Source organism: Thunnus albacares, chromosome 6 (genome assembly GCF_914725855.1).
Source record: "Thunnus albacares chromosome 6, fThuAlb1.1, whole genome shotgun sequence".
NCBI lineage: Eukaryota > Metazoa > Chordata > Actinopteri > Scombriformes > Scombridae > Thunnus > Thunnus albacares.
Window position 1 is genome coordinate 20,144,735 of NC_058111.1, and position 22,618 is coordinate 20,167,352.

Below are 22,618 nucleotides of genomic sequence, written 5' to 3' on the forward strand. Positions count from 1 at the left end.
TGGCTGGTTTCAGATTGATTCTTGTCTAGATACGCATATTTTAATCTCACTATACATTTAGAGAGAAACATTACTGCTGCTGATTTAAACTCAATAATTAGGTACACTTCAGTTGGAAGAAAGCTGGGTGCCAAAGAATAGCAGATATTTTGTTAGACTCCCAAAAGATAAAACAACACTGGGGGAGGGGACAAGAGGCGAGGGGCTTCAAAAGCAGCACAGATGAAATCTACAAACCCATCCTACGTTGGTAAGATACTTAAAATTCAGCATAATTTCTTCACAAAAGGAACCAAGTCTAGTAACTATTCACCATGGTTTCCAAAAACTAAGCATTTTTTTTAAAATCAATCTCAAGACATCACTCATTTTCTTTTTGGGCTTCAAAGCACTTTATTTTCACTTTATTGTTTTTTTTTTTACTATTCTAGTATAAAACAGAGATCCCTCTCTCATCTTTTGTGTCACCAACTTCATTGTCTTCAAAATCCATTTGGAAAAACATCTTATCGACAGTACCAATTTATTATTCCTTTATTTTTCACACCGATGTTCCAGATTATTCGATTTTTCCTTTTGTCTTCACATGGTCAGTTCACCAATCATGTGTTTTTACTGTATTTTGCTAAGTTTCTTCGGTTTGTGTACCCGATGTTGTTGATTACACTTGACTGAAATGGTTTCATATTGAGTTTGTCCTTGTAGAAGTCTCCTTGGTGTCTTTCCACCTCTTCGGTACCTTTAGATTTTTGGTTTAGGTATTCACTAAGATGCTTTGAGCGAACAAATTAACAAATCTCTTTATAAAACTGACTCACCACCAATGATCAGCTCCTTTGACAATAGCAATATAGTAGTACTCCTTTGTTTTTGGATCCAAACTGTGTCCTCCTACTATTTCTGGAATATCCCCAAATAACAGTGTTCATGACAAAAGACCCAAGTGAGGTTGTGTTCACTCAATCTGGGTTTTTAGGCTAAAAAGTTCAAGACCCCGCTGCACTAAACTATCTATATCAATACAGACACACCGTGTCTGGAAAGCACTGAGACAACTGTTATTCCCATCTGCTATTGGGACCAGACACTGAACCCCAGCAGAGTACCTATCTGCTGCTATAAGGCCACTGGCAGCTGTTACTGGCTAGCTTCCCATTCCTTCACCATCAATGCTCTTTAGTCCGGGATCACTTTTAATCCACGCTGCCTTCACATTAATGCAACCGGTGTGCAGCTCTAAACGACCTTCTGACTGACTCACAACAAATTGTGATAAAAGAGAAGCAAGAGTGATTGTAGTGTTACATGAATTTTTTTCTAGGCAACGCTGGTATATTATTCACAAATAACTTATTAAAAATGTAGGAAAACATTTGCTTTAGGATAATGATGCATAATTAACGGATACATTCAATGCATCATCATGCAGCAATATAAAGCAGCAGCAGTAATGGATCCTCTTGACTTGAAATTATATTCCATCAGTGTGTAATTTATTCAGCATATCAAGAGTTAGCAAAGTCTCATCCTAAACGCTGAGTAACTTTCATTCCACACCAACACATTACTCGATTGATTTTCAGAGTCTTAATTGGGATTCAGTGGTTACTCATCAGCATGATTAACATATTCTGAGACAAATGTATAGGTTGTTCAGTTTATACATTATTATTTTAAAACTTTAATGATTATTACAGCAACCTTGGCACTATTCATAGCTACCAAACCAGGAAAAGTCATCAGCTTAAAATGCCCAATTTAAAATGTGTTACCTTGCTCCTCGAATTGGGAGCTCAATCCATTTTATTTCTTTTTAAATTTTTTAGGGAACTCTTCTTTGGCAACACTTTGTGTGTTTTTTATTGTGAATTTACATCCATAACAGTATTGTAGAATTAGGTTTGCACAGATGACTGTTGCATGATTGTTGTTTATATAGTTATTTGCTCCTGAAATATGACATCTACTTCTCAAAGGGATTCTTTCCTTATGTTTTAACCCTTTATAATTCTGCTCTGTATCTTTACATTTTTCTATTTTGTTTTGTACAAAGAAACAAAGAGTGTCATATATACCCAAACACCTACAGAGAACCCGACACAAAGAGCAGACAGAATAAAAACACACATGCTTGTAGTGCAGTCATTAAAATGTGATGATTGGTTGTTGTAATGATAATCTGCATATACCAGTGTGTCTGTGTGATACCCCTAACACAAAACTTCAATGGATTCCCCTTAACTCGTTGCCATATTTGTTGTGTGTATATCCAAGATTTTTTTTTCCTTGAAAGATGACAAAATCCCACTAATCAACTGTAAAAACTGGGTAAACTGACAGCTTTTTAATTCCCTAGAAATTTCCTTGTTAAATATGAACAGAATCATCAAATGGCCTGTGTGTATGTATCTGGATGTGTGTGTTAGAGCTCACCTGGTGGATACCCAGGACTGCCTGTTTGATAGAGGTTGGGTGTATAGGTGGGAGCCGTGGCAGGATAACCCCCTGGATAGCCTGCTGGACACATCACAGATGAGTGACAGAAAAAGGTATCAGGAAGTGTAGATTAACAAACAGAGGCATCTGAGGACCACAGACACAAACCAACACACAGGTAGGGCTGTATTTGGTTTGGAGCAGGATGTGCACAGATGGCGCTCATTAAAAAAAATGTCTGCGCCAATAGCACAGTCGGCTGAATGCGTCTCACATACACCAATCTGGCAGACGAGACACACCTGCCAATATGGTGTGGGAGGAGATAAATTCAGAAACATTAGCAATGCACACAGACACGTGCAAGGGGGTGCACGCACACACAACGCACTTGTGCGTCATCAATTACATGCCAAGCAGACAAAGCTGATTTGACCTGAGAAAAGCTTTCCTGATGGGAGATGCGAGTTAGACAAAGAAGACAGGAGAAAAGCAGGAGACTAAGAGAAAGAATGTTGGTGAGCAAAGTGCTGCTAACGGTTTGCTATTATTGGCAGTCAATCTCACAGACTTTCTGTTCTGTAGCCTTGAGCCTTTGCTATATCTAGCTGTGGCTGCAATCGGCTGCTGTAAGTTGACCTACAGTCACATGTAACAGGTCTAATATACATCCACATATACACTGCAATGCCATACCTCAGTTAAAGACTGAGCTGAGTTTATTGTATTTTTTATTACAGCTTCGAGGGAATATTAGATTACAGATTAAATAGCCTTTTTGACTACATTGTAAACAAAACTAAATGTGTCGATTCACAAAATTCACATTTTAAATTCAATATTTTCTAACTTATTACAACACTCAGTTCACATACAATTTTAATAAGAAAAGGAAAGTCATTTATCATCAAAAATGTCAAACATTCTCTGATCATCCCTTCTCTAATTTGAGGATTTGATGCTTTTCTTTGTTCTATTTAATTGTAATTGAGTAATTGGGTTTTGGACCACTGGTCAGTCAACACTAGCAATTTGAAGATCTAGCTTTTTTACCATTTTTGACACTGTTTAGATGAAATGAATAAGCAATTAGTTTGAAAAATAATCTGTAGATTATTCAATCAAGAAAACAATCCTTATTTGCAGCCCTAAACATTACATTTTAGAGACTTTAGAAACTATAGTCTCTCGGCTCATTTGGATAAATAACAAAACTAAAGCAGTCAATAGCAAATGCAACAAAAACAGACAATATCATCTCAACTCAACAGCTGGAGAAACTTCATGGTTGGAAAGATTTAACAACATCTCTAGTGACTTGTTCAATTATGCACTAATCCAGAGTCTTGTATTAGATGGAAAACAGCAGATGTTGTTACGGCCCCTTTAAAAAAACTCTCTTTATGATTAGCAAAGTGTTAAAAGTTTGATACTTGAAAGCTAAAGGAAACTATTGAAAACTAAAAGCATGAACTGAATCGCACCTAATAAAAAAACTTTTCTTAGCTCATTTTTAGTGCTTAAAAGGAAGCAAAGTTGTGTCTGTTTTTAATGTCTGATAAAATACAAATAAAGCTGCTGCAAACAGATTAGTCGATCGACAGAAAATTAATCGGCAACTATTCTGATAATTGAACAATTGCTCTAGTATTTTTTTTTTATTTTTTATTTTTTAAAATGATTTTAAGCTTTTTTGCATCATACATGATATTAAACTGAATATCTTTGGATTTTGGACTGTTAATTGGACAAAACATGACATTCAAAGATGTCACCTTAGGCTCTGCGAAATCAAATCATTTTCACTATTTTCTGACATTTTATAGACAAAAATCTGATTAATCAATAATGAAATTAAAATAATCTGTAGTTGCAGCCCTACCTTCAACAGTATTTCATGAGTTGACCTCAATAACATTCAACCCCTCTGAACTCGACCTAGCCAGTTGCAGCATGTAGCAGATGAACTCGGGATAAAAGTTAACCATGTCTACTGGAAAACAGTCGGTTGTTTATTTGTTGTATACAGTTCTGTTGTATTCACACTTAAGTTTGCATGTTTGAGAGTCTACCACTCAAATATCAAGGTTACAAATCAACCTGATAATTAAAAACCATCAATGTTACTCAACTGAAAGAACAAATATACAAACAAACCAGGTATAACCAGCCTATTTCTAGTTCAACACAGTAATGAAGGACACCAGAAGGTGATTTTGTTAATGAAAATAATGTGAATGAATTTGCTCAAATCCATATTAAAATTATAACCAACTATGTTATTATTGCCTCTATGTCTCCCTCACTGTCAAAGTAGTTAAGAAATACATATCAGGGTTCATTCTCCTATATTCAGAAGAGGCCATTTACCACCAGTCACATTTTCACATATGAAAATCTACTTTTACTGACAATTTAATCATTCAAACATGTCTGAGTTGAGTGTTTTCGCATCAGTGGACACACATGAGATGGACTGTTGACTAACTGGCACCAACGGGGGAAAAAATGTAACACTCTGCCAGGATATAATCCTGCAAAAGACTCCATAGATTTTGTCAAATAGGAATTCTAGTTCACATAAAAATGTCACCAGTTGTAAATGTGGCATTACAGTGAGTAACACCAGAATTCTCATTTTACGGCATTAAATCTTCTTATGGAATTTAATGTGCAAGCTTGGTAGCGAATAAATAATGTTAACATTCATCATTCCTGCTGCCAACTTTGAACTACAGTTAAAACTCTGCCGTGTATTTCGGAAATACATATTAAAAAGGGAGTTGGAGAGAGGGAAAGGTACAGAGTGTGAAGAGCAGGGAGGGTGGGTTCAAATCCACAAAAAGCATGGAGTAGCTGGTAAAATATTAAAATAATTGATGTCTGCTCAAATAAATATTCTCCATGTATCTGTTTGTCATCCCGATTTTCCATAATTTAATGTCCTCATCTTTTCATTTTCATCTATTCTGTTCACACAACATTTATTACATGTCTGAAGAAGAAGCAGGATCCCCCATCTGTTGCTGCTCTTGATGTTTCTTCCTTTTTCCCCCTCTTTAAAAAGGTTTTTTTGAGGGGTAGTGGGGGGTTCTTTGTCCAAGCTCCACTTACGTGCTCACTGGCTAGCCTTTAACAGAAGCGGTTTTAACCAGCCTCTTGGTACATTTCATCGACCTGTCCTTCATCTACTGCACTGAAAGCCTGTAGCTGCTTTTATTCAATCAAAAGCCCTGTACTGATGTAAACAATAACATGTACAGGTCATTGTACGGCTTTATGCGCCTGCTCTGCTCTACCTGGGACAAAAGCCTCCCTTTAGAGACTCCATCTCAGAGCATCGACTCTGCTCTCTCCTGCGTCCTCAGACGGAGATTGATGTTCGGGAGAAGACCTCGCTCTTCTCAAACTATTATCTCCTACCTTCCTTTCCTCTTGTCTGACTTGATTTTCTCCAACTTCTACTGAAAATGCTAAGAACACTAATGTTTTGTAGATTTCCCCCCCCCCCCACCAATTACTGTAGATTTTTTTCAACTTAGGAATTAAGATTTGGTCCATTATTAGAACAGTGCGTTTTTCTAGCAAAAAACTGTTTAACTGAATACTTTAAGTTTGCTTTGTTCAAATGCACACTGAGGACACTTCCCTCACTGAAACTGAGACTCTTTCGGTTTACTACCAGCACATTTTGTTTCTTGTATGCTAAAATTGCACAAGAACAACATGCATTTAACTCCTCGTTTTGCAAGTGGAAAGATGATGTTACAGTAGGAAATGATGGTGCAACACCACTGTTGCATTCTTTAAGGAAATCCCTGGTAGCGTGTGGTACTACATTTTGAAGCCTGGGTTGAGCAAACTGCTCATTAGCATCTCTGTGAGTTATTAGAGCCAGAAAGTTAAAATATAGGCACTGAGTGGCGCTCCAGTGGGAGGAGTAAGTGGCAAACACTATTGTTGAGTAGGGCTGCTCAATTATGGCAACGATCATAATCACAATTATTTTGGTCAATATTGAGATCACGATTATTGAACACAATTACTCGCTGACTTTGGAAACATCATGTATTTATTGAGCTTTAAATATAATTCAACTGAAAAACAAATAAATATCTTGTAATTATAATAATAACAATATGATAAATATAAATACTTAATATATGATGTGTAATATAATGTCGTTTTTATTTGGTATATAAAATGTGAGAAAGGATTGCTGAAATGCCACTCAAAGCACCGGTACCGTAACAGCATGGATAGATGTGCATCAAAATCCAAGCGGCAACTGACTTGACCGGGTTTTCACGAACGACGGCTCACTTGACCGCAGTGAGCTGAACTAAACATGCTGGAGCCTGGCTGATAGTGAGTTTGGGCTTTTAGGGAGGGGCAAAAGCGCACCGCTGTTAAGGAAAGGGTGCGCTGGGTTTATAACGCATGCCCCTGTATAACCTTGAAATTGTTTTTTTACTTCTCCAAGAACTATTTTTTTTTAGCTATTAGCTATTGAGACTAACTCCCTATGCCTGTTTATAGGAGGAGCATAATGAGGCTATTAGCAGAACTGATATTATAAAAATGCACTTTGTTCACTCGCATCCCTCCTAAGAAACAGGTTTACAGTGGTTTAGGAATTGGTTGATGTGTGTGTGCCTTTTAGTCTCACCTGTAAAGGCCATGTTCTTAGGGTTTCCATAGGGGGTGCCAGGCTGAACAGGGCTGTAGACTGGATTCATAGCTGAAGATAACCTGTTCTTACTGAAAGAGAGAGAGAGATGGAGAGAAACAGAAAATGTGACAGAGAGAGGAAGGGGGATAAGAGAAGACAGAAGAAAAAAACGGAGGGGAGAGAGAGATGTAGCCATGTAAATTGGAAGGAAATTGTTACGATTATCAAGCATACGCACACACTCGTCGCACACATTAATCCCAAACTCAGATTCTTAAGGCGACATCCAGCTGAAGGATTTTGCCAGCATGCAACAAAATCAAGCACCGTGAATCCTCACCCTCAAGTAAGCTCAGCATAAGCATGTATTTAAAAACACAGACTGGTGCAATAAAAAAAAGGCACGACTACTGACAGAAAAGCACAAGAACGCATGGACCCACTGAAAATAATGGATCCGTTTCCTGTATGGCAGTTAATAGCCAGAAATACCTCATTTACACTACTGCACCAAAAACAAAGGCAGGACGAGGTTTACTGACCAGCCTGGTTTCAACTACAGGATTCAACAGAGGAGTGGCCACTGAACATTTAAGTTGCTGGCTGACTATACTACATCTCCCATAAGGCATCTTTCTCCACTGGTCTCACAATGTAGATGAAAAAGAAGACCGCTCAAGAGCTTATTTCAACTTACCTGGTCAATGAGGATATGGGCGTGAGTAAGTGTGTGTGTGTGTGTGTGTGTGTGTGTGTGTGTGTGTGTGTGTGTGTGTGTGTGAGTGTGTGTGCATGCGTGCCCCGTACCTCTTGTGCGTGTCTGGTTGATACATGAAACTGAATTTGTCTGTGGGATGCCCGCTCGCCATTCTTGCTGTATGCAAATGAGGAAGGAGTGGAAGTGGATATGCAAATCTGAAATTAAAACAGCGAGAGGTCATGATTACAACGAACACAGGAAAAGGGAAAAAATGAAAAATTAAATAAATTAAAAAAATTAAAAAAAAAAAAAAAAAAACAGCAAAAAAAGCAAGCACCAGTGCAACAGCAAATGGTTAGTGACAGCAGCAGGGGAGACGGTGATTTAGACGGTGTGTGAGTGTGTGTTTGTGGTAACTGCTGTGTCTTTGACCACCAATAAATGAAGCTAATAACTGTGCTACATACAAACAGCGCAATAAAAAACTGTTTATGTAAATGTGACAGTGAGAAATGGACTGTTTGAGCTTTGAGGTAGTTATTCCTTTCTGTTAGGAGTAGGAAATGGGGAAAAAAAGGACTCGCATAAGAATCACTATTCTTATTTTCTGTTATTCTAAACTGACTCACATATGCCAGAAATCGATTTAATAATGTTTTGTTAACTGAATGAAAAAGACAGAGCTCAATGTTGAGGGCAGAGTAATCTTGTAGTTCATCTTCGGTAAAGATTTTGGGTGTATTTTGGATTTAATAACTTAAAAATAAGCTTTGTAAGAGAAAGTTGAAGTAAGCTACTTCATGAATACTTTGATCTAAAGATTAATGTTAGCAGAGCAACCAACTCCTGCATTAACAAACAGGCTGACCAACACACACTGCAGCACTTTACAAAAACCAACTCTGAATGGTATTTTGCTTTTTTTTCTTCTCCTTTTTCCATCCCTTACTCCAACACACACACTAACTTCTGCTTTTACATTTAACCAGTGATGTTGGCCAGAAAAATTACACTTTAATTTCTTTATTCTCATACAGAGAGAAGACTGTAAGATACTTGCAAATTAATGCAGTTAATATTTTTAAATTAAAAAGCTCTCACACCCTTTTCTGCTTTTTTCCTATTCATCAGATGATGACCTTCATCAAAACCTTTAAAGTAAGGACACAATTGATTGGTTTGGCACTGGAGTTAAGGGCCTAAAACTAATGCCCCCCTTTCTATTTTTCTACTGAGAAATCTGAATTGAATCATGAAACCAAGAATCTGAATTGACTACGTGTGTATGTAAAGCCTTTACAGTGTGTGTACAGTAATGTCCGAGTGTACGAGATAGTGAAGCATGAGTATGAGTGTGTGTATCTGATGTGACGTGCTGTACAGAACATCCAATGTGAGCAGCGAAGCAAACATCCAAGACGATGAAAAAGCACAACACACCCAGTGAGCGGGCAAGTGACAAAGAGCAAAACAACAGGTCAGCACACAAAATATAGTACAGTCTTGCACCGAGCCACGTGGTAAGCATGATCCAGTACACACATGAGCACTGCACGGACACAAAGCGGAAAGCTGAGGAATAAACAAAGAGGAAAAGTGTGTGTGTTTGTGTGTGTATGTGAGTGTATTGTGGTGCAAATATGAGTTCATATGGATCTCGTGTTGAATTCTGCATCACTTCCTGAAAGAGATGGGATTCAACCAGTCGTTCTGTCTGCGTCTTGGATTAAAGTGTGGCTCCGTCATGTGTTTATGTAGAAGACTGAGATTTGTTGCGGCAAGCTCTCGGTACACAGCACATCACCCATTCATTCACCAAGCACAGAAAATAAGACCCCATTTGTCTGATTCTGCTTCCTATCGAAATATACATTTGTGAAATGGACTGTACTTATAGACATATTTCCAACTCCAATCTGTTAACGACCCACCCTGGGCTTGTGTTTCATAGCCAGTCAATAAAATCCTTTTCACCATTACAGCGTCGCTGTCATTTCCTGGGCATGCACTGTACCGCGGTGATGCCAAACGGCACCGAGTGACACTTCAAATTAGGCGAGGAAGCATTTAAAAGCTCCGTCCAGGAACACTGACGTCAAAACGCCCAAAGACACTTATCAGCTGAATGCTACCATAAAACATGTAGGTGCGCTCACTTTTTTTTTTGTTGTTGTTTTGCAAATAAAATTCCTTACAACACATGTCCTAAGAAATGAACAAACAAACAAAAAAAGAACCTGTGTGGGGGTGTTAAACAACAAGGAGAGTGGCGATATGTAAACTCTGGTTCATTACTCAGTTTCATATCTCACAATAAAACAATGTCCCAGGAGAATTGATTATCCCACCTCACAGTACATTCCTCATTAATCTTTTGTATCTCCTGTGCTTTGATCCCTTCCTCCAGCACTACTCTGCCACTCTTCTTTGTTTCATTCATCATTCATTTTCTCTTATTCTCAACAGTTTTGAGAATAAGATCAAAGCAAAACTTTGATTATTGCAACTTCCATTTTGAAAAGCACTTCCATGGGATCCTAAAAATAAAACCGCTGATTTTCCCCAGATGTCTTCCAAGCTTTTGTAAAGTTCAGCACAATTGATCAGCATAAAGACCGTAATACTATTACTTTTGTGCTAATTTTATTTTAAATGAAATCTAGAACTTCAACATTTATTCAAATGGTCAGCAACAATTTTCATAATCGAATAATTGTTATGCAAGCTTTTTAGCAAAAAATAGAAAAGATTCACAGGTTCCAGCATCCAAAATGTGAATATTTAGATCTGAAAAACAGTGAAAAATGTTTGTCACAGTGTCCTAAAATCCAAGGTGATATCTTCAGATAGATATTCAGATATTAAATTTTCAATTCAATTTACTTGTAAGACTAAGCAAAGCAGCAAATCCTCATAAACAGCTGAAACTGGGGGATGTTTTGACATTTTGTCTTTAAACTTCGACTGAAACTATTATCAAAATAGTTGGCGGTTATTTTTCTGTCAATGGACTTATTGACTAGTCGTTACAGCTCTACTTGGCTTTTGAGCTGTAATCAAAGTAACGCTGGTCATTCCCATGAACTAAGGTGTAATGTGCATGTACATGTCTGGACTAGAGTGAGGGAAAATTGCCCATTAACACATGGACAGGTGGCTAAGCTAACCCTGAGGTCCTATCCTGCATACACGACCCATACCCAATTACAGCTGTTCCTGAATAGAGCAGAGAAAGACGGGTGTGTTAATCTGTTTCAGCTTGAGAAGCAGTGTGTGTGTGTGTGTGTGTGTGTGTGTGTGTGTGTGTGTGTGTGTGTGTGTGTGTGTGTGCGCGCGCAGGCAAAGGTGATGAAAAGTGAATGGGTGAGAACAAGAGGGGTACCACAATGTGTCTAATGAAGGTAGTAAATGAAAGAACACAGGACGGCAGAGATGCATGTGTCTAACCACAACTCCCTTTGTTTTCAGGGGGAGGTGATGATGAGGCGCTTCAGGCCCTCCACTCTTCAAAAAAAAAAGCTCTTTTCTAAGCAGACACCACTATCCATGCTTGTGAAAGACCATTCTCCAGAGGACGTTCACCATACACCAGACACACAAAGACAGAGTTTGTACATTTATTTGTAGGTCAGAGGGGAAAGGAGAAGAGACGAGTCTACACATCTCATCCATGGTTTTGGAAGCATTTTTGGAAGCTCTACTTCACAGAGCGAAGAACTAAAAATGACAATGTATTGTTGGCTGCCTGAAAATGTCAAAAAAAGAAATCCACGTTTGCTTACAGACGAAAACCAGCACTTGAGGACCTGGCACAGAGCATTTGGGTTGTGTGCTGACACTGAAATACAAGCTGGTATTGATTTTATTTTGCTACTCTTTTCCCTGTAAAGGAACAAGCCACCATTTTGAGAAATCAAATTAATGATTATCATCATTTCAGATTAATCTTTTTTTTTTTAAATGAACTGACTCTCAACTAATCTGTAGATGTGTAAAAAATAATGATAAATGTCCATCACAAGTTACCAGAGAATTCCGATCGTTTATTGTAACATGTTTAGCGGTATTTCATTTGATAAATGACTAATTATCGGATGACCACCAGTCTTAAATTATACATTTTAATTTATTAATACACCGAAGAGATAAATATATATTGTTTTGCTCAATTAGTCTATAGATAAATAAATAACATAATGATAAATGCCCAAGTTACTGGAGCCCAAGTAATGTATTCAAATTGTAATAAGTTTAAAGATATCATGAAGAAAATCCATTAAATTTGCCAAACTGAGGCCGTGTCATTTAAGTAGCACAATAATGGGCAGATAGCAGAAAGATGTGAAAGAGCAGCTGGTACATGATGTACAGAAGTACTGTGTTAGCTGTTAGCCACTGAGTGCTAACTGCTCAGGAAGTTGGTCTAAACCTAGATATGTACTTTTAAGTGGCTTTTTTATTGACAGCTACTCTACAATTTCTGCTTACGCCATGTTGCTGTCTGTTGTCCCGGTGTGTTAAAATCAATTTATTTGTCTTTTCACTCATCTTTCCTTGATACAAACACCCCTGACTTCAAAGTCAGTGCAGTGTAACATTCCTTGATCTGTCAAACGGCTGCATCTTATGGGGGATGAACCTGCACATGTGACCTGAAGCATTTTCACTTAACTCCTGGCAGCTATTACACCTTTCTGTGGGTTATGACAATCAAACCAGTAACCGTGTTACAGCACGTTTGACTCTGTAACAGCCTGCCATTCACAATGTGGAATTGGGTCTCACTTCATTTTTTTTTCCTCCTACCTCTCTATGACACGGTGAGGATGAAAAACATTTATCAGAAAATTGGATTTGCACTGAAAAGTGACGCTGCTACACAAACTGTCAAGTGGATGATGTGTGCATTTCTGACTAGTTTAGTGCTTTCTGTAGGTGGCTTATCTCGCATTCACAGTTTTCAGAAGAGAAACATCAAATCTTCACATTTGAGACGTAAAATCTGGCATTTTTGCTTGATTACTGACCGAATCAATCGTTATTTTTTTTGTTGATTGACAACAAAGTAAATTAACTGCTCTTTTCAACTTTAACTGCAAAGCACAGTACTGAAACCAAATTTAACTGTCTGTGTCTCTCTAAAACACACAGAGCAGGAATTCATTCACTATTGACTGACATTATTAAGGAGTCCTCCCTGCTCCCTGGCTTAACCTGAGCCATTCTTCAGGACTTTGTTAAGCTTAAACTCTATTAGCGGGACTTCATTTGGGTTGAACTCCCAAGCTGTAGCCCCAAGGTTTCAGTATAAAGACACAGCTAGCTAGTCTGCATGCTAACACAGCTGGGTCTTTCTTTAAGTGTATTGTGTGACAGTCAGGTCTTTTATTGTTTCAGATCTTTATTCCCACTTATTTAATTTGCGTATGTTAATATATTACGTGCGTGTTTGAAAACAATAATGTTGGTTCCACTTCATAAATGGAGATTCCTGCAGCCTAGGGGGACCAGGAAAGGTAATAATGAGGGAGGAGGAGGAGGGAAGGATTGTGAAAGAATAAACCACACACACACACACACACACACACACACACACACACACACACACACACACACACACACACACACACACACACACACACACACACACACACACACACACACACACACACACACACACACACAAAGAGCTACCATTCCTGGAGAACATGTACAATACAACACAACCCCCACACCGGTTCTATCCTCCCACATAATACCTCACCAGGCATCTACTCTTTAAGCAACAAATCAAAACCAGTGGGCGTTATCACACTTCAGCACAGGAGAGAATAGAACTGAACAGATTTTTTTTTAATCCTCCAGAAGGCAGCTTTTCACTCAGGTCACAAGACAAGGAAATAGAGAAAGACAAATCATAAGACAATAAAATGCTGAGCGCTGTGTGGTGCGTCAATCAGTCTAAACATCTAATGAGTATGATGATTAATGCACTTTAATTAGGCAGCTCTTTTCCTGTTTGTTTTCTATTTTATCCTACAACATGTTATTTTGGCGTCAATTACATGTGTTATACCAATGATCACCAACAATACAACTTAATACAAGAGCTGAAAAGATTTGTCACTTAAATCGATTATTTGATCAACAGAAAATTGATTGGCAGCTATTCGAATAATGAGGAAATTGTTTTAGTAATTTTTTAAAGCAAAAATGCCAAATATTTGCTGGTTCTGGCTTTTTCATGGAATAATTTTATGATTTCTTTTTTTTCTGTGATGGTAAACTGAATGTCTTTGGGTTTTGGACTAGGTCAAGCTATGGGGTATTATGAAGGGCATTTTTCACTATTTTCTGACATTTTATTGACAAAACAACTCATTGATTAATCTGAAAATATTCAGAAGATAAATAAATAATGAAACTAATCGTTGCAGCCCTAATTAAAACTGGGATTGATCAATCAGTTATTTGATCTATGAAATGCCGCCAAACAGTAAAGAAATGCCTCTCAGCTTCCCAGAGGCCAAGGTGACATCTTCAAATGTCTTTGTTTGACAAACAGTCCAAAACCCAAAGATAATAATTTTTATAATCAAAGAGGTGATAAGAAACTGAGAAACCCAGACAATATTCACATTTGAGAAGCCGTAACCAGTGGCTAATAGCCATTTTTGCTTAAAAAACCCTTTTATAAAAAAATGGATTGTAAAAACTGTCACTAAATAATTTTCTGTTGATTAACTTATCACTTCAGCTCTATAATTAAAAGGCAACTGTTTTGATAGTAAATTTAATCACTGAAGTCATTTTTCAAGCACAAATGCCAAACATTTGATGGTTCTAGGTTGTTTTCATTCATTTTATTATAGAAACTAAATATCTTTTAGATTTTGGACAGCTGGTCAGACAAAAAAAAAAAAGCAATTTTAAGATGCCATCTATTTTCTGACCTTTTATTGACGAAACAAATACTAGATCAATCCCAAATAGGGATGTCAACAGTTAACTGTTAATCAGTTAACTGCTGAGAATAATTTTGACCTGTTTTACATGTCAGTCTATAGGTTAATTTGCATACTAGGGATAGGTACTGAACTTGTTACTTCATGTTATTGGCATTAGTTCAAAATTTCATTACTTTGCAAGACTGAGAGTGAGTGCAGCCCCAAAATAAGTTTTAAAAACACACATTTACCGACTGAAGTGTCTCACTCACAGATACAAAGATGTGACGGATTTATTTTATCAACCTGCATGGTGGCTAGCAGATAGTTAGTATGGCTAGCATCATTAGCATAGCTGTGTAAAATAGACTGTATAAAAATAAGTTGTAGCTGTGTCTCCGGTTGAACAGCACCATGCTGGGCAGGTGTGTGTATGGTGTTTGTGTGTTCTGAAAGACTTCACAGTTAGTATATAAAGTCACATACCTGACAGACTGTTAGCCTAGCATGCTAATCCTACGATCTATCTGTAATAACAATTAACAGAAACTGACATCCCAACCAAGATGAATCAAAATCAAGTTGGAGCCCAATATAGCACCTAAAAAAAAATCCTTCATCTTCTTTCTAACCTAAGTCCCTAAGGGACAGACTAACTAATAGTGCCTGCTATCACAATCAAAACTGACATCCATCATGAAGTCCAAGACCAAATCCATCTCACTACAATATTCAAGGGCAGTGTGATGGAATCAGAAATCCTTCCCTGCTTTCCACACAATCAGACCTGCCCTGCAGCAACAAGCTCCACACAGCTCTGGGCTATTTTAGATCTAGGACAGCACTATACACTTTGGGACAGCATCTTCCCTTTTTTCTGTGCTGGCGTCCTCCTCCTCTATTCTCCTTTCCAAAATCATCTCATCAGTCACACACCTCATGGGTCTGCATCCCTGGATTATGTGACAATAATGTGCTAGGCCACTGAAAATGGAAATGTTTTTATGGGCAAAGCACCTATACGGTGAGATAAATACCCTTCAACGTTATCCATTTATGGAGATTTCGTCCTCTGCTGTTGTCTCTGGTTGCATTGTGCATTATGGTAAATGGCATTATCCAAAAATATTGACTCGTTATACCTCAGATTTATCATTTTGTGTGCTTAATGGAAAGTTAAGAACACTGAGGTCAGATTGGTAAGAGTAACTTTTGTGATAAAATACTCAGTAGGTTCTGATGAGGATTTAAAACAACATAAGAAGCACTTTGTCAATTAAAGTGACTAGTGACCCCTTTAGTTGTAGTACTGGTCAAGATTAGAGCTACAACCATTAGTTGATTAAATCACTTAGTTGTCAACTCTTAAATTGTCAACTATTTTTATAAATCGATTAATCCATAGACATTTTCCCCCATTTTATGTCTAAACACCTAATCGATTAATCGAGACAATAATTTAGAGATTAATTGACAATGAAAATAATTGTTAGCCTAGTTGCAGCCCTAGTCAAGATCATGTTTTGCCAGTATTAGACAAAATTTCAACTTGAAAGATGACCACCATGGCGACAGGTGAATTTACCCTCTGGATTTTTCATATTTGTTGTGATATAGCCTTGTATTAAGTATTATGAAGAAAGAAAGCTGAATAGCCTGCAGTTATGGTGTAAAGTAGTAACAACAAGTTCTTCTTTAAAAAGGTGTTGGAGGTTTCTGTCCAACTTTCCTAAAAATGGAGCATCAAATAATATCACTTTTAATTAGCTCTCACAGCAACTAGGGCATTACAACATTGATTTGATTGGGCTAAACGGTACTGGAGACAAGCTTAATAGTTTTGCATGGATGCAAATGGAGAGAAAACATACACTGTTCATTCTAGCATTTAGCACATAACATGCTAATTTTACTCTGAGCCTGAGCCAAACTGAAATCCGGGACTGCAGAACATTAATTTGCAGTAAATGTGTGATTTTAGGTGCATTACAGCCAACCAGAAGTGCCTCCATAACCTGATGTGGTCACTTCTGTATGTTAGACAAGGCATGCTTACTGAAAGCATAAAGAGCTCCACAAAGGTGCCCCAAATTATGGACTGCCTGAAACAGGTGCATCAGATATTATTGATTGCTCTCAAATGCCACATCAACCTGAATAAGAAGGGAGAGCAAATAATGAGCTGCTGGGCAAGATGTAATTAATTTAATTTTGGATTTTAATAACCTGTCAAACATTTTTAACACTGATTTTGGAAAAAAATTGTTATACGTGTCATAACTGTAAAATACGAATTGATTTCCACAAGAAAGTCACAATCTTGAAGAAAAGCTAGGATAACAATTCAGTAATTAACAACTTAAAATCAGTACATATAATTATCAAGTTCTACTAACGAGTGTTAAAAATATTGTGAAAACCCTATCCCCAGTGCAAGTGTCACTGCATTCATTTTCTGAGTAATTTTACCCGAGGAGCTAAAGCGAAAAGACACAGAGTACAGACGGTTTTATGAGCTAGGACTTGGAAGTTAAACCCATGACAAACAATCAATAGATTCAGGCAATATTAACAGCAGACAAACATTATTGCCTGCAGTGAAGGAGGGACATAACACATACGGGAGAATAAAAGATCATATTGTACTGAAAAGTGTAATTTGTAACATTTTCCTGTCTCTTTGATGAACTGAACATAATTAATGAGCAGGGGGCTTGTAAGTGTGTCTGATCAATGCCAGTTACTCTTCTCTTGCTTCAGTTGCTGCAGATATTTCCAGCTTTCTAAACATACCCCTGAACTGCCCACAGCACACTTCACACATAGCTAAAACGATTGCGAACTTGATTACAACTACAAGTGTTGTACTCTGCTGCTTTTTAAAAAACACCCATTCATGCATGTAATGTGCCTCGTTGACCATTTTGTTTAGGAATGTATCTTTTTGGGAATTAATTACTCACAGGAAACTTAATCTAGCTGTCACTAGAAAAACTCTTTGTTTTGATTTACCGTCCCATACATAGACTGTATAGTTGTGTTTCACCACTATAAACAGCCTCGATGTCTGACATCGTAAACAAACAACCTGTGATAAGCCAAGTCTACGCTACCTGACTGTCCAGCACAAATCAGCAGAAATCCAAACTAAACCAGTGGCTGCTGGAGAAACTCAAGCATCAAGCTAACTTCAGAGTCAGATATTTTTCTCAAGAGTTGGTGGTCCAATCAGATTGATGCTCATGTTGTTCCAGTCTTCTGGATTCGAGATGCCATGGTCCCACCAATTAATAAACTTGTGACAAAACGCTCTTATTATCTGGAGAGCGCTTACTTTGATCTTTAGATAGTTAGATTTTTACTTTAGATCTTCCCCTTACTTAAGAGTTAGTGACGGTCGGCTTCAGGCTGCTGCCAGTGGGTCGTCCTCTGTGTACAGCTGGTCTGTGGCACACACAGACGCAGGGACGAGCCAGAGGACTACCATCGCTTAGAACCAGAACTGGAGAGAGACACACCGGGAGCAGGCTGAGCAGGCAGAGAGCAGAGAGTTTCTGCCAAAAACAAGCACCGAGACTCCTGAGACATGAGAGCAACTGCTCACTAACAGCTACGTGTGTTTACAGCAGAGAGCAGGAGGGAGAACAGGAGTCTCACCGCTACCCTGTGCTGCAACGCTGCTGCAGACGGAGCAGACAATTTAAGTTTATAATTGCAGCGTTTGTCATCCTAAGTATTGATAACATGCTTTGTATTTTACTAATTACAGTTTTTTTATTTGATGAACGTGGGCGCTGATATGCAAAAATGAACTAAATGGGTTTTATTTCTATAAAAAAAGAAAAACGATGCTAAGGGCGGTGGGCAAGTAATGTAATCGGTGTACATCCAAACACCGTGTAAGACTGGTAACAGACTACTACTACTTCATCTTCATTAGTGGGCCAAATATTTTTGTTGGAGGACCAGATTTGGCCCGTGGCCACTATTTGCCTACCATTGCTGAATATACACAGTATGTATCCAAAAAGGTGTAGTCTGGGATGTAACAATCTCATCAGCTTTCAGAACTTGATTGTAACTTCAACTTACTCACTGGGCTGGGACAGCGGGTGCTTGAAAGGAAGAAAATGGTGTCCCCTGAATAGGACAAAGATTGAAAATTTAGACGTCGCAGTGAATGATCATAACTTCAATATCTATTTACAACCCATTTGAATTCTGCTAGTGCTACTGCGCTAAAGCATGAGAAAATACTATTGATGGCTGTAGGTAATGCTGTTGAAAACAACAGCCTGCAGCGCAGACACATATGTGTGAGTGTGTGTGTGTGTCTATGTGCACATATGCACACAGTTGCAGACCCCTAATATGACTGACAGATGAATGTATTACAACTTAGCCTCCAGGGATCAAGTCAAGCTTTTCTCCTGGTCGTTTATTCCATGTGACATCTCTCACACGTCACTGTACACAGACATGCATGCTCATACGCACGCACGCACGCACACACACACACACACACACACACACACACACACACACACACACACACAGAGAGAGATCAAGGATTGATCATCAAGCAATGACATATCCAGACAAAGCTAGTCAGGAATGTGTTTGGGTGCTTGTTAAAGGGTTGATCAAAGCATAAGTCCATCCCACTCACAGCACAAACCAATATGGCACGCTGATGTTAAAAAGTGCCAATACATCATTGTAGTAGCAAAACACCAATAAGGGCAGAATGTTACTTGAGGATGCCTCTACAATTTTTGTTGTCATTATGTTAATACATTTACTACCAAAAAATGAAACTGCATTAATGTTATTTCACAAGATTTCTCAACATGTGCTAAAATGAAAAATGAAGTTTACTGTGATGTAGCAACTGTGATCTTAGCACAGCTATGACCTGAGTCATAGCCAAGTTTGCTCAATCCTTTGTTGCAGGCAGCAAAGCCTTAAAGTGAGACCAAGGTACCAAGTAACTATCGGAGAAGTCCACCTTCAACTCCTAGCATTCATAGACAATTTAAATCAATGCTGGAGTGCACCACAATATTCTCATGAAGCTAGAGACCAGAGTATTGAGGCTCTAAGGGGATTCTTGTTGTTGAAAAATGTGCTTTGTCTGAGGATGGTTAAATGGTAACATTCACCATTACTGCTGTGCAGTAAAGCATGTTACTTTCATGCAAAATATTTTGTAACCTCCAACATATCTAAGATCTGCATTATCTACTATATTTAAATTAACTAGGTGTTTGCTATCAACCTACAAATGTATGTGAGCAGATGAACATCACTGTCTTAAGTCATTAAAGATGCAATCTGTGACGTCAGGTGTTCAAACTACAGTAGAGACAGGAGGAGGAGATGCCAGTGTTGCAATTGTGACATTGTTTCGCTTCCTTATTGTTAGTCTGCAGTGGAAAGGTCACCGGCCAGGTAATGTGAACTAACTAATTCAAATTAAACACCACTGAAAACTGATCCACATTTCCTAATAGCAGTGAATAGAGAGCGTCTCCTGCTGTGGTATGTGAGCCCTTTAGTGTTAAATCACACCTCACAATACAGACAGATATAGCAATACACATATTCATACAAAAGCAAAACAGATGTCAGTTTTAATACAGATGTCAGTGGTAAGATGTAAAGACTTTTCTTCTATTGCTGACTATGGGGAATGGTGGTGCAAGTGTGCTTACTGTCAGTCAACCCGAACTAATGTAGATAGGGCTTGTATCATTTTGCTAGTTCTAATGTTATTGTAATACTTGTGGTTTACTACAGCATGTGGTCTATGGGAGTTCTTCTGTATTCCTTTATCAGTGCTTCACTCCCACAAAAGAAAGTATTACTAGAATGAATAGTCCAAGAACCACATCTTTATACAATTACAGAGAAAACTGATAAAGCATGAGAACGTCTTAATCTGATATCTGAGTTAAATTATTTCTTTTCATGTGGATTCTATGAAGAAACTAAGTGGATTTCAAGAATAAACTGAAACGATAACTAGTTTTCATGCTGAAATTCAGTGTTTTTGCCCTTCAAAGATGGAAAACTCCTAATCTGATGTCACCGACTTCCCAGCCTGTCCAAGCATGCAAAAATTTGCACGCTGCTAACTTCTATTAAAAAAAAAAAAAGTGGTTGGGTTGTATGGATAAATTTCTCTATCTCTGTATATGTAATTCTACACTGCAAAATCTAAATATATTGTGATATATTAAATTTAATGGAAAATTAATTGAGAAACTGTTTACGGATAGTTTTTATCCAGTTCAGCTAGTCAATTTAACTGTAAAGGAAAATAACTGACAGTAGACACATTTATATTTTCATTATTGTCTCATGGTAGTATATCGTCTCATATACACAGTATATATCGTCATATAACCCTTCATATGTTGCTGTGTGCTGGGCACCAGGACAGGGTGAATCTGGAAGCTGACGTCTGTAAGTGTTTCGTTCACTGATCTCTGATGAGCAACTTATTAAGTGGTTCAACCACATGGGAATGAAGTGCTGGAGAGACAACAGTCTGTTATAGAACCACTGACTCTCGTAACATTAAGTGACTCCAGCTTTCTATAGTCTGACAGTTTTATGGCTGCATTGTACAGCCCACCATTCATACACATGAGACTGCTCTCAACACATGCCAAAACCCACGTCACCCCCCCCTCGTTCCTCCAGTATGGCAGACAGGGGTCACCTTAGATTGAAGATGAAATTAAACTAGTGAATACTTACATTTAGCTCAGTTAAGCATACCTTGACTTTTCAATAATCCTTGTTCTTCTCCATCAGCAGAAAAATAAATGTACTTTAAGTGTTACCTTTGTACTATAATGTTCATAGTTTCTGAGTGGACTTCCCAAGGATGACCGATGTCCTTGCATTTAATACGGCTGATTACACTTAAATCTTAAAGATCGTGCACAGACTATATAATTAGGATTTTGTGCTGTTTTCATTGGGCAGTATCAATATAAACCTTAATTGTTCAGCCCTGTGAAGGCAAGCAGTAAATACAAACACAGAAGAAAACAGTTTATTTTAGAACTACTTGAATGAAAAAATAAAATAAAACACACCACTGCGTGTCTATCATACTACTGTAGTACTTCTTCCGGTCTCTGCAGAATAATATCTGAACTGTACACAGTTTACTTACACTGTGTTCCTCTCATGAAGGCCAAGAACAGTAGTATCTCAGAAATCCCTTTAGACAGATAAGGCTTCTTGAATTAATTGGGATTAGTAGTCAATGACAGAAGCAGGTAATCCCCCCCAAAAAAAGAGATGATGGTGAAGAGGATCCATTTCACTGATAAGACTAGTCATCGGAGAGAAAAAGAAGAAACTACGCCTTTAGCATTTTGTGTAATCCTGTCTCTTTCACAAAATTTGGGGTTCAAATTCAGTCAGTAAAGTGATACCCTCTAAAACTGTTGCGTGCTTAAATGATCGGTTGATTTAGATGAGCCGATGGACGGAAAATGGATTGACAATATATATATTTTGATATCATTTAGTTGTTTATTAAGCAAAACTACCAAGAATTCGCCATTTCCAGCCTCTGAAATGTGAGGATTTTCTGTTTTTCTCGATTTTATGAGACAGTAAATTGAACTATCTTTGGGTTTGAGGACAGTTGGTCTAACAAAGCAAGTGATCTGAAAAGGTTACTGTGGGTATTTTACATTAATTTCTAACTATTTGTAGACTGAATGATAATCAACAAATCGAAAAATTGATCATGAAAATCATTCGTTTGCAGCCCTACTTTCTAATCCTACACACCAAGACAAATCTGTATTCAGCATTAAATACAGATAATACTAATAA

At 37.9% G+C, this 22,618-nt stretch overlaps 1 protein-coding gene across 4 annotated transcripts in view; it reads right to left on the reverse strand.

Annotated features, from left to right (window-relative positions):
• Positions 1-22,618, reverse strand: part of fam168a (family with sequence similarity 168 member A) — a 32,581-nt gene that overhangs the window by 8,678 nt on the left and 1,285 nt on the right. For 2 of the 4 annotated variants that reach the window (XM_044354325.1, XM_044354324.1), the window contains exons 2-4: positions 7,916-8,023; positions 7,106-7,197; positions 2,434-2,517 (exon numbers count right to left, since the gene is read on the reverse strand). In XM_044354325.1, the coding sequence (XP_044210260.1) occupies positions 2,434-2,517; positions 7,106-7,197; positions 7,916-7,977 (238 nt within the window). In that variant the 5' untranslated portion in view covers positions 7,978-8,023. The remainder of the gene's footprint in view (positions 1-2,433; positions 2,518-7,105; positions 7,198-7,915; positions 8,024-22,618) is intronic. The other 2 variants (XM_044354326.1, XM_044354327.1) reach the window with 2 other exon arrangements.